This window comes from Neopelma chrysocephalum, unplaced genomic scaffold (assembly GCF_003984885.1).
Source record: "Neopelma chrysocephalum unplaced genomic scaffold, ASM398488v2 Primary Assembly neopelma1_74, whole genome shotgun sequence".
NCBI lineage: Eukaryota > Metazoa > Chordata > Aves > Passeriformes > Pipridae > Neopelma > Neopelma chrysocephalum.
In genome coordinates, this window is record NW_020897735.1 from 7,236,774 (window position 1) to 7,249,145 (window position 12,372).

Below are 12,372 nucleotides of genomic sequence, written 5' to 3' on the forward strand. Positions count from 1 at the left end.
CCCCCTTTCTGGCCTGCCAGGGGTGGGTTTTGCCACCCAGCACTCAAGTGATGCACCTTCCCTTTCCACTCCTTCCTGCTTGCACTATTGCATGCACTTTTTTCCTGAATCCTTGCCTTTCCCATGCTTCCACAAGCCTCTAGGCCTCGTCTCAGAACTGCTAAATTCTGAGTAGGAAGGGAACCACAAGGATCATTGAATCCAGCTCCTGGCCCTGCACAGGACACTCCAACAATCCCCCCTGTCCCTGAGAGCATTTTCCAAAGGCTCCTAGAGGAGGAGGTTTGGGGTGGGTTTGGGGCTGTGCCCACTGCCCTGGGGAGCTGTTCCAGTGCCTGACCACCCTCTGGATGAAGAAACTTTTCCTGATATCCAACCTGATACAGCTCCAGCCATTCCCCCGGGGTCTTATCGCTGCTCACAGCGAGGAAATCGCTGTCACCCCTCCGCTTCCCTGTCTCCTCTTCCCTCGGGATCGGGAAGAGCTGGGAGGGGGTAGGGGGTGGGAAGAGAAGGAAAACTCCATCTGGTGCTACCCCAGCGAGGGGAAAAGGGAGGCAAACTCTTTTTGGGGGGCCGGGACATCCCGTGGCCGGCTCGTTCGAAGTTGCCGCGGGGCCGGGGCGGGCGGGGGGCGGGCGGGGGGGCCGGGCCGGGCCGGCCCCGGGGGTGGGATGGGGGGGATGCTCCGCCCGGGCCCTGATTTGCTGCTCGGCTCCGAGATTGACAATTGGGTTTAAAAGAAGGGAGAGAGAGAGAGAGAGGAGGAAAGGAAAAAAAAAAAAAAAGAGGGGTGGGGGGAAGAGAGAGAGAGAGAAGGAAAAGTTTTTCCGCTGCAGGAGCAGGCAGGGCCGGAGCGAGCGCGGCGGAGCCCCCGCAGCCCTCCGCCCGCCCCATGGCTTTATAAAGCGGCTGCTCCCCGGGGGGGGCTGGCGGGGGGGGTCTCTGAGCGCCTCTCCTTCGCTCGTGTATATATATATTTTTATTTTTTTTCGCCCTTTCCCCCGCCCCGGGTTGTCCCGAGCTGGTGCCCCGTTTTTTGTGGACCATGGATACGCACACGCGGTGGAAAAGGCGCAGTTGGATACGGAGCTGCTCGGTGCCCGCTGCCCTGGTGCTGCTGGCTGCCCTGTCCCTCGGCCGGGCAGGTAAGGGGGGTCCCCGAGCCCCCCAACCCCGGGCGGAGGGTCCTGCGGGGTCGTGGAGGGGGGGCGGGGGTGTCCTGCGGGGTCGCGGAGTGGGCGAGGGGGCTTTTGTGCCTTGTCTTTCCTTCCCCGATGCGTTCCGGCAAAAAAGAAAGAAGAAAAAAGAAACCCCGACAAAACCCACCCAACCTCCTTTAGCTGCCCTAGTCTCTGAATGCCATTTGTCAGGGGGCCCGTAAAAGGGGGAAAAAACTTAAAACAATACTTTATTCGCCTTTCTTGGAGCAGAGCTGCCTGTTGCCGGGCTGCTTTTTCTGGAGGAAAAGTCAGGACGAGTTTCTGGAGGCTCTGGTTCTTTACATATCTACGTGGATATGTATGTGAATGTATATTTAGTCGACTCGAAAGCTCTGGGCTTGCGTAGTTCCTCCTCCTTGAGGAGAAGAAAGTTTTTGTCCCGCTGGAATCTGCTCTCCCTCCGCACATCAAAGCGCCAGAGCTCGGGACACAAAAGCTTTGGAACCGCTCGGGACCCCAAAGCTCCGCTACCCCCTCACCAGCCCCAATCCACGGGGTTTTCCCCTAAAATTGGGGCTGTTGAATGTGGCGGGAGGAAGTTCTGAAGTTCCAGATGTGCAACAGCACAGAAAACCCCTGGAATGTCATTTCTTTTCCTCATCGTGCAGAAGGGGGACTTTAAACGCTCCTATTTCCCTTTGGGGTTGTGGAGCGTTGTTTCCAGAGCTCTGCTTCCCAAATGTCTGCCTATCCCCCCGGGTGGGCTGGGAAATGCCGGAGCAGGGCAGCTGGGGGCTTGTGGGGCTGCTGGAAAAGTTTTCCGTGTGTTTGCAGAGCGTTCCCTGAGTTTGTAGTGGACACTTGGAGGCATCGGCGCTCTGAGCTCTGTTTATATTGGATTCCAAGGGAATGACTGAGGAGCGGTTTGTTGGCAAAGTTGATTTTTTTTGAAATCTGAAAAGCTAAACATGAGAAACTGAGAAATGCCCCGAAATGCTGAGCTGTCTGGGATTCAGCTTTTGATTCAGCTTTCCTGCCTGATTTTTGTGTGCTCCGGGTATTTTTCCCTGGGAAGCCCTGGCAGGGGTGTTTGCAGGGTTGCTTGAGTGTTACCAGGACAAACGCCCGTGGGATTCTGTTCTTAGCAGTGGGATTCTGTGTGCAAAGCAGCGTGATTGTGAATTACTGTCATTTCTGGGTTCTTAAAATGACATTAAGGGAGAAAAGGTTGGGCGTAGGAGGAATGCTTTCATTAATGGTTTGCTTGTGAAGGCTGAGCGAGATGGAAAAGCAGTTGCTGGTCAATGAATAAAGTCTCTAGAACATCCCTGCAGGGAAAAGTTCAGGGTGGTGGGAGCTGCCACAGAATTTGTGCTGCTGTTAAAGCAGTTTTCAGACCAGCAGAGCGCTGGAGTGACATCAGCTCCTCTGGAGCTCCCTCTTGTCCCGCCAGCTCATCGGGCCCCTCGGTTATTGTGTCTTTATTTTGTATCGGCTGAAAATGGAATTATTTCCAGTTTTGTCTATTTCAAAGGGTAAAACCCCAAGCTTTTCCTTTCACTGTTGCCTTTGCCGATGCTGTAACGGTTTCAGAGCATCCTTAGGCATTTCTCTGTCCGTGTATATCCTCCAGACAGCTCCAATATAAACCCCGACTCCTTTGCAAAGTTACCAGGTAACTTTTTCAGACTTCTGGGTGCAGCTGGGGGAGCAGAGGAATGGCTGGAAGCTTTTGTGGGGCCACTGTGCAGAGTAATGACTCTCGTGGTGAAAGGCTTTGAGTTTTCCTAATGAGCCGCCTAATAGGACATCAAATAATTTGGATGAGGGTGGAGTCAGACCGGGACTGCTGATGGCATTGACTAATGCTCTTTATGGCTTTTTTTAAATTATTTTTTTTCAACTTCTCTTTGGTTTTATTTCAGCTCAGCTTGTTTCCATTTCATTAGAGTTGGTTTCTCAGTACAGGGAGGGGAATCTTCCCTGTAATCCATTGTGTGGTCCCAAAGAAAGGGGGAGGACACCTTGCAGAGAGGATTTCCAGAAAAATAGGGAAATAGCAATGTCAAAGGCAACATGATCTGAGCTGCCTCCAAACACAGCCCTTCCAACTCAGATTTTCCCATATTTTAACAGATGATGTCACGCAAAAATCTAACCCACAGACAAAGTTGGAATCTGTCTCTGCTTTTACAAATCCCTGTAAAATCGAATCAGGTTTCTGGGTGAAAATTTTTGGATGCAGCAGTTTCCTTTAGTGGCAAAGTGTAACAAGAATACATGGTGTGCCCTTTAAAATAAAAATGCTGGAAATTGTGAAGTATCCCGTTACCATCTGTTGCTTGTCTCCTTGGCTCTTCCCCAGTCACCTAAATGAGCTAAAAAAATAATCTTGATCCAGCCAGTTAAAAGTGTTTTTTTTAAATGCTTTGCCAATCAAAAGTGTTGATACTGTTTTACAAGAAGAAATATGACTTTATAAGTCTGGAATTGATGGCAGATCTGATTTCCACTGTAAAAACCTGGATTATGCTGTCAATGTATTGCCAGACTGGAATGGGAATTTGTAACTTAAAAGCACCCAGCTGTGGGACATGCCCTGGCCAGGGGCTGCAGCAGAGGCATTTGGCTGAGGTAATGTGTTGTTCTTCCACGGGAACAGGGTCAGGAGGAAAACCCTTTGCTGACCATTCCCTTCAAGGTGGTGTTTGGAGGCTGCTCCTGGAATCTCCTCCTGCAGGGCTGAGCTGTGCTGGATGTGGGAGCTGAATTTGTCAGCTCCCTCCAAAGCTACTGGGCAGTAATTTGGGGATTGGAGGAATCATCTCTTGTCTTCAGGGGTAGATCTAAGGCAAAACCTGCTGAGTTGTTGTTGATTTTTGTGCACAAAGAGGGACAGCAGTGAGGACTCACCTGCTGGCATTGCTGGCTCTGGCCTCTCATGCTGGACCCTCACACATAAAACCTCTTTTTAATGGCAAGTTTAATAAACAAAGCTGTCTTATTGTTGCTCCTAATGCTTACATAGTCTGTAATAGGGAATAACATTTACCCTAGGACAAATCAGCAGGGCCTGGAAAGGGGATGTGCATCCTTATTTTAAAGGAGTGCTGTCCCTGCCCATTATGGTTTGGAGATGGACTTTTCAGGTTCATTCCTTTTTGAAATACAGAGCAAACCTAACTGGCAGGTTTCTGTCTCGTGGTTACCTGCAGTCAGATGGTAGCACTGCAGGGCTTGTACTGATATCAGAACTGAGGGGGGTGACTCAGTAATGTGGCTCCTGCTCTGATCTCCCACCTCTGGGTGACACAGGGGTGGAGGTGAGAGCCTGATTTACCCTCCTGGGAGCACCCAGGAAGCTCATTTGAGTTCCACTTCTCTGTGTTCAGCTGCAGCAGCTGCACTGGATGGGCTGTTCAGCACAGAATGACAGAACCATTAAGGCTGGAAAAGACCTCCAAGTTCAACCTTTGACCAAACACCACCTTGTCGAGTAAAGCACAGCAGATCACAGCTTGAATTCTGAAGCAGCTTTTTTTCCCCCTTCTTTTATTTTTTATTTTTTTTTTGCCACTGTCCCAGAGGCCCAGACCCTCAATGACACATAGATGTCCCCGTCACCCTGGGCAGTGTGTGCCTGCTTGCTTTCCTCCTGACACTGAAGATGTGATCTGGTGCTGATGCTGTCTGTCCCTCTGAGTCAACATCTGCCTGTCTGTCCTGCAGCCTGGCTCCAGGGGCAGAGGCTCAGAGTCTGTGTTCTCACACCTGCTTTGAGTTACAGAGATAATCTTTAGGATGAGACAAAGCGTGGCAGCAGATGCTGAGCAGCAGAAAGCACTGCTGTGGAATATGCCATTAATGCAGAGGCATCAGTGGGAAGTGCCATTTATAGATGTGTTTTAGGTAATCTGAGTTTTTGTCTGTGCCTCAGAAATAAATCTGTGGGCGTGCTTTCCAGGAAACTTCAGTCTGAGGGATTTTTTTGTTTTTGTTTTTACTGTAGAGGTAAAGCAAATTTACCATTAATTTTTTTAACAATTACTTTCTGTCTTATGTCCAGATTTTTTGACCTACTCTCTCTGTGCTCTCCCTCTGGATCTGGAGGCTCAGGATACCCTTCCCAAAGTGGTGGTGGGTGGGTGCCAATCACTGTGTAAACATGGAATTCTACACTTGGGAAAACTGCAGGGAGCAACAAGCTGGGAATGCTCTCACAGGAGCAGGTTGAGGGTCAGGGGCTTTTTGGCCCTACAAGGGGGGATGAAGGGAAGGGGGGACAGGTCAGGTGGACCTTGGGGGAGGTAGTGATGTAAAATCTGCTCAAGTGAGGTATCACCATGGTGATTCCTGGTTTTACTATTTGTTTGTGTGGTTGCCTTGGATATGTCTGGGGAATGGTGGGACCTGGGAAGAGTGGGGAGCTGAGACACCTGAGTTGTTGGATGGCAGCAAATGCTGCAGGTGCAAAGATGGGTCTGGGACCCTCTTCAAACAAATAGTCACAGACTGGTTTGGGTTGGAAAGGACTTTAAAGATTCATCTCATTCCACCCCCTGCCATGGGCAGGGACACCTTCCACTAGCCCAGGTTGCTCCAAACCCTGTCTCACCTGACCTTGGACACTTCCAGGGATGGGGCAGCCACAGCTTCTCTGGGCAACCTGTGTCAGGGCCTCCCCACCCTCACAGGGAAGAATTTCTTCCCAGTATCCAAACTAAACCTACTCCCTTTCCATTTAAAGACTGGAAGGGGCTCTAAGATCTTCCCAGACTCTTTGGGAAGAACAATTCCATTTGGAGCTCATTCTCTGCTGCCTTGGGAGTTGACTTTGAAGTGTAGCAGCCCCAAAGACAGGGGAAATCCCTGCTGAGTTACAAGCACAAATTTGGCACTTTATCACCTGTGTACACCCTCGCCCACAGGTCTCCTTGCCTGGTTTGTTAAGCAGGAGTTTTATCCTCAGGATGCAGCTATTGCTCTATAAAATGGATGATTTTGCAGAGAAAGGCTTAAAATATTATTTGGGTTCTGTTGAAAACATGGTTATAATCTTGTAATACATGGATTTTAGTAAGTGGGAACTGCTGTTTAAAATGAGAGAAGAATTGTCTGGGAAATAAACCAGGAATGAACCACAAAACACACCTCAAAACACTTCCTCCTTTTTCATGTGGAGGAAGAATTCTTCCAATCTGTTCTGAGCTTTTATTCAGCGTAGACTTCTACTCATCACATGTTTAGGAAAGCCCTGACTCTGCTGTGGGTCTCTGATACTGCTGCTGCTGAGGACATTTTGGGAATGCTGAGGCCTTGAAGAGTCAGCTGCTGGAATTGGGTCTAATTTATGATCTGCAGAAAAGTCAGTGTCAGCCACAGGCACACACGAGCTGCTGGAGCTCACTTTGATCATCTCCATTGTCTCTGCAGGTCCTTGACTTTCAGCTTCTTTTTAGCATGGAATGTAACCCCCTCTCTTGGATTTATGGCAAGTCTGCTTGATAGAAGCAGTAGGACCTGGGACTGGCATCCTGTGGGAGATGCTGTCCCCAAAAAGGGGGGGATCACCCCCCAAGGGAGGGCTGATGCAATCAAAGGCATCTCCTGAGCTTCCTTCCAAGCTGTGGCTCTGCTGAGGTTTGGAGGCTCCTTGGTGCTTTATGTTCTTCTGGATCAGGACTGCTCAGTGCCACTTTTTGGCTCTCGTTACTTTTATTTGGATTTCTCTCTGGCTCTGACCCCTCTGGATTGCAGCTCTTGTACAGAGATGTCAGGAATAGGAATTAAAAGATGTTGCTGGTTTTTTGTTCCCTGCTAAGGGCATGGTGGCTTTCTGGGGAGGTTTTAAGAGCTTTTTTGGAAGGAAAACCCTTTCAGGTGGTCACTTTTGTGTTCCAGAGCAGGCAGAGCTTCCCATCTGTCTCAGGTTGTTGGGGTTTGTCCCCTTTGAGCATCAGCAGAGCCCAGTGGTGTCCTGAGTTTGCAGCTTCATGGTTTGACTGTGGGTGCAAATATTTCTCCAAGGCAGCAGAATCCAATTTTCAGGCCCTTAATATATTTTATTCTACATCCTGGTGTTGCCTTTACCTACTTACACCTTCAGTTGTTTTTCCAGGCAGTGCATTCCCTTTCCTTTACTCTCCTGGCTTGCTTGGGAGAGCTTCCTGCAACTGGCCTTGCTGTATATATTTTAAATATTTTACTCTCCCCAGCTAGATCACAGCTGATATGATGTGTACTGACTTTGCAAGCTGGAAGTTTTCCTTAAAAATATAAAAAATCCTTTGTGTGAAACAAAGAAAAACTCAATATGGGAAGAATGAGCAAAACCAGGAGGTAAAAAAAAAAAAAAAAAAGGTTGAGACATGAAAGAATGGAAACATTTTGTTGAAATCTAATGTTATGTGGAAAAAACTTTGGTTGGCAACATGGTATAATTAGCCACTGGGTTACTGTTGGCAAGTTCCAGGGCTCTTGAAATGCAGCCTAGCACTGAGGGAAGCATCCAAATGATGTCGTGGTTTCTCTGTGGACGTGTCTGGAAAATGTGTAGAACTAAAATAAATAAATGAAGGAGCTACACAAAAGGCATTTTTGAGCCTGGTTGCTCCAAGCCTGGACTCTTTTTCTCTCCAGAAGCCCAGAGGAGGGCTCTCAGCATCACCTGGAAGCTTTCACAAGGATGAGATGTCACTTTTTGAAAGTAGGAAAATGGTACTAATAGATTTACAATGTTGGAGTTTTTCTTTGAGTTGGTGTAATAAGCCTGAGAGAAAAAGGATAGTTTGGGGGTTGAATGAGTGGAACAAGCTACATCAGAGTTCATTCCTAACCTCTGCTGTGGATTTTCTCCCAGCCTTTAGGCACATCCCTGTGTTTCCCATGCCCTGGGGCCTGATCGTGTCTCCCTGTGTGGAACCTGACATTGAGGTGTTGCTCTAACACAATTATACTGCTGATGTGCCAACAAGACACATGTTTGCAAGCACTGAAGTGTTTTAAGAGGCTCTTTTCCATCCCTGAGCCTCGGGTTATATTAGTGGCTGTGGTCTTTCTGCTTTAAAAATGCTTTTCCTCCCTGGGATGGGGTTTTCCCCTCCAGCAGCACTAGTGCCTCACACTGCAAATCCAGAGGGTTTCTTGGATTTTGTCTTTAGATTTGGGCAGATTTCTTGCAGGTTATATCATGGGCTGCAAGAACCACCAAGCTGTTGTATTGACTGCTCTCAGGATGCTTTGGAGAATTAGATCTATAAAAGAAATCTGAAGCAGAGGTTTTCTTGGGCAGCCACACACTTCAGTTTACTGGGGGGAAAAAACCCTTTGGGAGGTGGAGGGACGCAAATGGAAGGGGGGATGCTGGATCCTGAGGAATTTGGGGTTTGGATGTGCTGTGGGCAGGAGCAGGAGGCCAGATAAGCTTCTGTCAGGCTGTCACTTACCTGCCCTGGGATGATGGGTGATATTCAGCTGTTTTGCTGATGTGAGGAGGTAATTCCAGTGTGTTTAGCTGAGGGTTCTGCCATGGGCTCAGTACATTCACCCCTCTGGATTAGGTTGGAAGTCTCCCATACCTGATGCTCCAGCCCTGCAGCTCTGGAGTCACTGCAAAGAGGTTTGACAGCCAAACTTAGTCTTGTGCTCAGAGATAGGTTTCCACCGGCCTGGATGTCACCCAAAGGAGCAAGACACCCTGTTTTCCTAATGAGGAATGTGATGTGTGTTTGGGGAAGCTCTGTTTCTCCTTCAGCTTGATGAAAACCTGAATTATCCTAAATACAGCTAAATCCCACTGTTAGCATGGGATGACCCCATGTGCCATCCCTGCCTGGATCCAGCTGTGCATCTGCAGCCAGGGAGATGCTGATTCCTTCAGAGTAAATAAAGTGATAAGTGTTTTCCTTGCTCAGCTTTTAAGCAAACTGCTCAAAGCCCTTGCCTTGCCTCTCTTCTCTCAGACAGGGGAGTTTGCAGCTCTGAGGGAAGTGCTGTGAGGAGTTGATGGAAGAAGCTCCCAGGGAGAGGAGAGGTCACTAAGGGGTCTGTGGAGCCCCTGCTTGGGGGGGACTGTCAGGTTTAATGACCAGATTTAGGGTTTCATTCCATGTCAGCTGGAGCTTCTCTTTTTGAGTGAGGGTATACAGGAAGGAGCTGGCTCAGCTCTGCCTGAGCCCGTGTCTTACACAGCCTCACTGGCCTCTCCTCCTCTGCCTTTCCTCCCTCCACCCCCCTTTTTTTGTTTCCAAGACAATACTTAAGTAAGAATTCACTGCAGCTGAATTCCTGGAGATGACACTGCCAGTTTCCCAGGGTCTCTTGTACTCCTGCTGCATTTTATTCAGGGATTTTTGGTGTGTCTCGTTCCCTCCAATATGAATTAAGCAGTGAGTTTGTGTGATTTTTATTTTTTTTTTGCCTTTGAGGGGGTTCATCCTAGATGTGCTGGAATGAGATACCTACTCTGTGTGTGCTCTTGTCTGCTGCAGGGTAGAGATTTGGTCCGAGGGCTGCAGTTCACCAGCTGAATAATGAACACATTGTCTGTGTGCCCTTATTTCCAGCTTGCACCATTAAAAGTGAATAGAAAGGTCAAGGAGATGAGTCACTGTGAATACAAGTGTCATTCTGCTCAGGAGAAATAGAAAAAAAGGAGCTTCCAAGCGAGGTGTTTCGGCTGGTGCCAAACTGCTCTGTTCCACTGGAGTTTACAGGGAGTTACAAGAGGAAATCTGGGCTGAGATTTGCTGGAGTGTTCAAGCACCTAAAAAGCCAGCAAGGGGCTGGAGCTGGGCTTTGGCAGTTGTAGCTGCAGTGGGTTCTGTTTGGAAAATCAGGGTGATGCTCTGGAAGCCTTGGGCTCCTTGCTGCTGTCTTGGAAAACAAACAGCTGGAGTGTGTCGGGTTGGTAGCTCTTGTTCTCAGCTTCCTTACGTACCCAGTGGTACCCAGAAGAAAAATCTTCCTTCAAATCCATGTGGAAACTTCTAATACCGAGCCAGAGCATCTTCCTCCAGGCCCAGAGCAAGTATTAGTAACAGAGTGAAGGTGCTGTCATGGGACAGTGCTATTGGAGAGGGACTTTGGACAAGGGTATGGGGACAGGACAAGGGGGAATGGCTTCACACTGACAGAGGGCAGGGTTAGATGGGATATTAGGAAGAAATTCTTCCCTGTGAGGGTGGTGAGGCCCTGGCACAGGTTGTCCAGTGGGTGTCCCATCCCTGGAAGTGTCCAAGACCAGGTTGGAGCAACCTGGTCTGGTGGAAGGTGTCCCTGCCCATGGCAGGGAGTGGAACTATATGATCTTTGAGGTCCCTTCTAACCCAAATAACTTACAATTCTCTTGAAACTCTAGTGAGAAAACTGGGTGCACCAGGGTGTCAGCAGGGTCCCACTCTGTCCCTGCACCATCCCAGGGGAAGGAACAGGGTGGTGACATCCACGGGTCTGCAGGGCACCTGGAGCTGAGCCTGGGCCCGTCCCCTGCCCCGGCTCTGGTAAATGCCCATTTGTAAATTAAGCTTTTTTAATTTCCTGCCCAAAAGCTTGATTCAACAAGCCCCAGGCAGCTGGTTAACCACGCTGGGAATGGAAATAGAAACGTGGCTCGTGGGCTGCACGTGTGGAAGGGGGTGGTGAGCTGGGGGTGGGCGTGTGCCAAGTGGGTGGGATGGGACGGGACCCGACCAGAGCTTTTGCCTTTAATTGACAGTGTAATTCCAGTAAAACAGCAGCAGTGGGTGGAACACAGAAGCCAGTTCAGGAGCTGTTAATGCTTTTTTAATGGGGTGGAGTTGCTTTATGTCTTGGGCTCTTGTACCTGAGGGTTTCCTTTTTCACATGGCTCAAATACTCTCCTCTGGGCTGACCAAACACCCTCCTCTGGGTTTAGCATTTTGGCTAATTGCTTTCCACTGCCCTGGAAGGGAAACAGCCCCAGTGCATTTGAGATCAAGGTGTGCTCTGACAGACACCCCTGCACAGTGTCCAGCACTGCTTTGGTATTTTGACAGAATTTCAATCCTGAGCGAAAGCACATAGGAATATTTAAATTTTTGATTTCTAGCCACTGGATTTTTCTGTTCTGAAGTCACTCTTCTGGTATAAAATAGCTATTCTTCTGAAAAATAGCTAAAGCTTTAGAAGGTTGATTTATCCTCCCTCATCAAAATACACCTTCAGTAGGAAACTAAGCCAACTATTTCTCTTGCCCACCTGATCCAAGATCTTTTCCATAAACAACTTGCAAATGAATTTGCCAGTACAGCTTTGATCCAAGGTGGCCAAAAATTCAACACAAATTCCAGTTGGTATCAAATGACTGGGAGCTGGGACTCGTTTGCTGATGATGCAACAGAACCATGGAACGGTTTGGGTTGGAAAGGACCTGGAAGTGTGATAGTAGTGTGATGCTGGGGTGAGGCAGGAGCTGATGGCTCGTAGCTCACGTGCATTGGGGGGGCTGTGCCTAGTTTTGGGATGTTTAATCTTAGTGTTGGTATTTCCTGGAAAGGTTTCTGCAGGTGGGTGACCAGCAGAGCTGCTCTGGGTTGCCACTGTGGGGCTCCATGGGAGAATCCCGCTGTGGGGGCAGGAGCCTCTCTGGAAATGCCCCTTGGAGGGTTTTTCCAGGGAGACACGAGGCTGTCCATCCCCTGAGTGCAGCATCTGCTCCCTGCCCCTGGGCTGCTCCGTGTGTGCCCTTGGAAAGCTGTCTATTCCTTGAAGGATAAGCTCTGTTTTCCCGGAGCCCTGGGCTGCGAATTCTTGCCTCGCTGTTGTTTTGCTGCAGCCCGTTGGGTTTCCTGCTTTGTGTTAGAGGGAGGGCAGATCCCTGAGAATCCCCTCATCGTCTCTGCGCTCCAAAAACGACGCGAGGGCGGGAGGAGGAAGCTGCTTTCATCCCGGCAGCTGCCTTTGGCGCTCGCTGGCTGGTTCCTATCGGAAAACTGCTCGGAATGTTCTCTCGCAGGGGTTTGCAGGGACCGGGAGAGGCACATTATCACGTCTTGAGCACTTGGGGAGAAAGTCCCTCACTCTGCCTCTCTCAAACGTTTAAATGAAAACAGTCTGTCTTTCTGCAACTCTTGGATGCTTTCCCTGCTGACCTCAGGAGCCGGGATGGGAGGAGGAGCAAACAGACCCGAACTGGCTCCGGCTTTCCTTTTTTTCTCCCTTTTTTTTTTTAACTTTAGTCCTGATTCCC

The 12,372-nt window shown here is 49.2% G+C and overlaps 1 protein-coding gene across 2 annotated transcripts in view; it reads left to right on the top strand.

Moving 5' to 3' along the window:
• Nucleotides 1-827: 827 nt before the first annotated feature.
• COL5A1 (collagen type V alpha 1 chain) overlaps nt 828-12,372 on the top strand; it is a 147,485-nt gene continuing 135,940 nt past the window's right edge. For both annotated transcript variants that reach the window (XM_027687762.1, XM_027687763.1), the window contains exon 1: nt 828-1,148. In XM_027687762.1, coding sequence (XP_027543563.1) covers nt 1,049-1,148 — 100 coding nt within the window. In that variant the 5' untranslated portion in view covers nt 828-1,048. The remainder of the gene's footprint in view (nt 1,149-12,372) is intronic.